Source organism: Trichomycterus rosablanca, chromosome 3 (assembly GCF_030014385.1).
Source record: "Trichomycterus rosablanca isolate fTriRos1 chromosome 3, fTriRos1.hap1, whole genome shotgun sequence".
Classification (NCBI taxonomy): domain Eukaryota; kingdom Metazoa; phylum Chordata; class Actinopteri; order Siluriformes; family Trichomycteridae; genus Trichomycterus; species Trichomycterus rosablanca.
Window position 1 is genome coordinate 56405343 of NC_085990.1, and position 2500 is coordinate 56407842.

Here is a 2500-nt window from a genome sequence, read left to right on the forward strand (position 1 = left end):
ATTATTATTATTATTATTATTTAAGGGGAGTCTGTATGGCTCTGAGTCTGTGTGGCCTATTTTTATTTTTATTATTATTATTATTATTATTATTTAAGGGGAGTCTGTGTGGCTCTGGGTCTGTGTGGCCTATTTTTATTTTTATTATTATTATTATTATTATTTAAGGGGAGTCTGTGTGGCTCTGAGTCTGTGTGGCCTATTTTTATTTTTATTTTTATTATTATTATTATTTAAGGGGAGTCTGTATGGCTCTGAGTCTGTGTGGCCTATTTTTATTTTTATTATTATTATCATTATTATTATTTAAGGGGAGTCTGTATGGCTCTGAGTCTGTGTGGCCTATTTTTATTTTTATTATTATTATTATTTAAGGGGAGTCTGTATGGCTCTGAGTCTGTGTGGCCTATTTTTATTTTTATTATTATTATTTAAGGGGAGTCTGTATGGCTCTGAGTCTGTGTGGCCTATTTTTATTTTTATTATTATTATTATTATTATTATTTAAGGGGAGTCTGTATGGCTCTGAGTCTGTGTGGCCTATTTTTATTTTTATTATTATTATTATTATTATTATTATTTAAGGGGAGTCTGTATGACTGAGTCTGTGTGGCCTATTTTTATTTTTATTATTATTATTATTATTATTTAAGGGGAGTCTGTATGGCTCTGAGTCTGTGTGGCCTATTTTTATTTTTATTATTATTATTATTATTATTATTTAAGGGGAGTCTGTATGGCTCTGAGTCTGTGTGGCCTATTTTTATTTTTATTATTATTATTATTTAAGGGGAGTCTGTATGGCTCTGAGTCTGTGTGGCCTATTTTTATTTTTATTATTATTATTATTATTATTATTTAAGGGGAGTCTGTGTGGCTCTGGGTCTGTGTGGCACCTATTTTTTACTATATTTTCTTTTAGTTTTTCATGTTCTTAATGTTTTATCTCTCTTGTTTTAATTTCATGTTCTCTTAATTGTAACTAAATGTTTTTTTCTGAGGTTTTAGATCTCAGGAATGTTTTAATGCAGTTAATGTTTTTCCTTATGTAAAGCACTTTGAATTGCCACTGTGTATGAAAGGTGCTACACAAATAAACTTGCCTCGCCTAAAGTTTGGATTCTACATGTGACAGATTTTTTATTTTACAGTTACTGAGATAAACTTCTTCTTTTTATTCTTCATCCTCACACACACCTTTTCACCTTTTCCTTATTCTACTTCTTATTTTCGTTCTTCTTTTGCTCATTTTTCCTTCTTCCTTATCTTCTTTACCTTGGGGGGGGGGGGGGGTAAGTAAGCGGCTTACTCGCTTACTTCTGAATGTATACTACGTATTCGGACATACTGACCACTCTCGCGTACTGCTCTCATGTACTGTTCAGTATGGTAGTGGTTTCGGATGCAGCTCATCCTCCCCTGTTACCCCAACCACCCTGGTGTTCTTCCTCACCACACCCATAAACCTTTTTAATCCTTCATCTCCTCCTCAGCACCAAACCCCTCAGAGATCAACACAGCCAGACTGACCCTGTGAAACGGTGCTGGTGAATCCCCAACACGGAACACAACTGCAGGGATCTTTACCTTATCCAGAGTCTGTTTGAAGAAGCTGGACGTTCTCTCTCTGACCACGCTGAAGAAGGTCTGTTGGTCCTCACTGTCGATCAGGCGGTCGTAGAAGACTCGGTACACCTCATGGATCCATAACCTGATGAGTTTATCACCGTCCTGAGACAAACATCACGTACACACATTCATCATCTAGGTCGAGGGATGGAGGGGTCAGAGGTTCAACAGCGATGCTATTGGTCGGTCAGACGTCTACACAGGCTCATGGCTGTGTCTGGGAAGGGGATGGGTGGATGAACATCTTAGCTATTGGGCAGTGCAGTTGTCAGTGCGCTCTTGGTGCTGGTCCCAAGCCCTGATACAAAAAGGAGTGTGTGTGTGTGTGTGTGTGTGTGTTACCTGCATGTGTGTGTGTGTGTGTGTTACCTGCATGTGTGTATGAGGACAGAGCAGAACTCCTCTGATGACTCTGCTGAAGTCTCTCAGGGTAATGATGTGTGTGTGTGTGTGTTAGTGTGTGTGTGTTACCTGCATGTGTGTGTGTGTGTGTTAGTGTGTGTGTTACCTGCATGTGTGTGTGTGTGTGTGTGTTACCTGCATGTGTGTGTGTGTGTGTGTGTGTGTGTTACCTGCATGTGTGTGTGTGTGTGTGTGTTACCTGCATGTGTGTGTTAGTGTGTGTGTGTGTTACCTGCATGTGTGTGTTAGTGTGTGTGTGTGTGTGTTACCTGCATGTGTGTGTTAGTGTGTGTGTGTGTGTGTTACCTGCATGTGTGTGTGTGTGTGTGTGTGTGTGTTACCTGCATGTGTGTGTGTGTGTGTGTGTGTTACCTGCATGTGTGTGTGTGTGTGTTACCTGCATGTGTGTGTGTGTGTGTGTTACCTGCATGTGTGTGTGTGTGTGTGTGTGTTACCTGCATGTGTGTGT

The 2500-nt window shown here is 39.3% G+C and overlaps 1 protein-coding gene across 1 annotated transcript in view; it reads right to left on the reverse strand.

The window, feature by feature from the left end:
• Window positions 1–2500, reverse strand: part of dnah3 (dynein axonemal heavy chain 3) — an 83305-nt gene that overhangs the window by 22865 nt on the left and 57940 nt on the right. The window contains exon 46 of the mRNA XM_062991508.1: window positions 1588–1731. Coding sequence (XP_062847578.1) covers window positions 1588–1731 — 144 coding nt within the window. The remainder of the gene's footprint in view (window positions 1–1587; window positions 1732–2500) is intronic.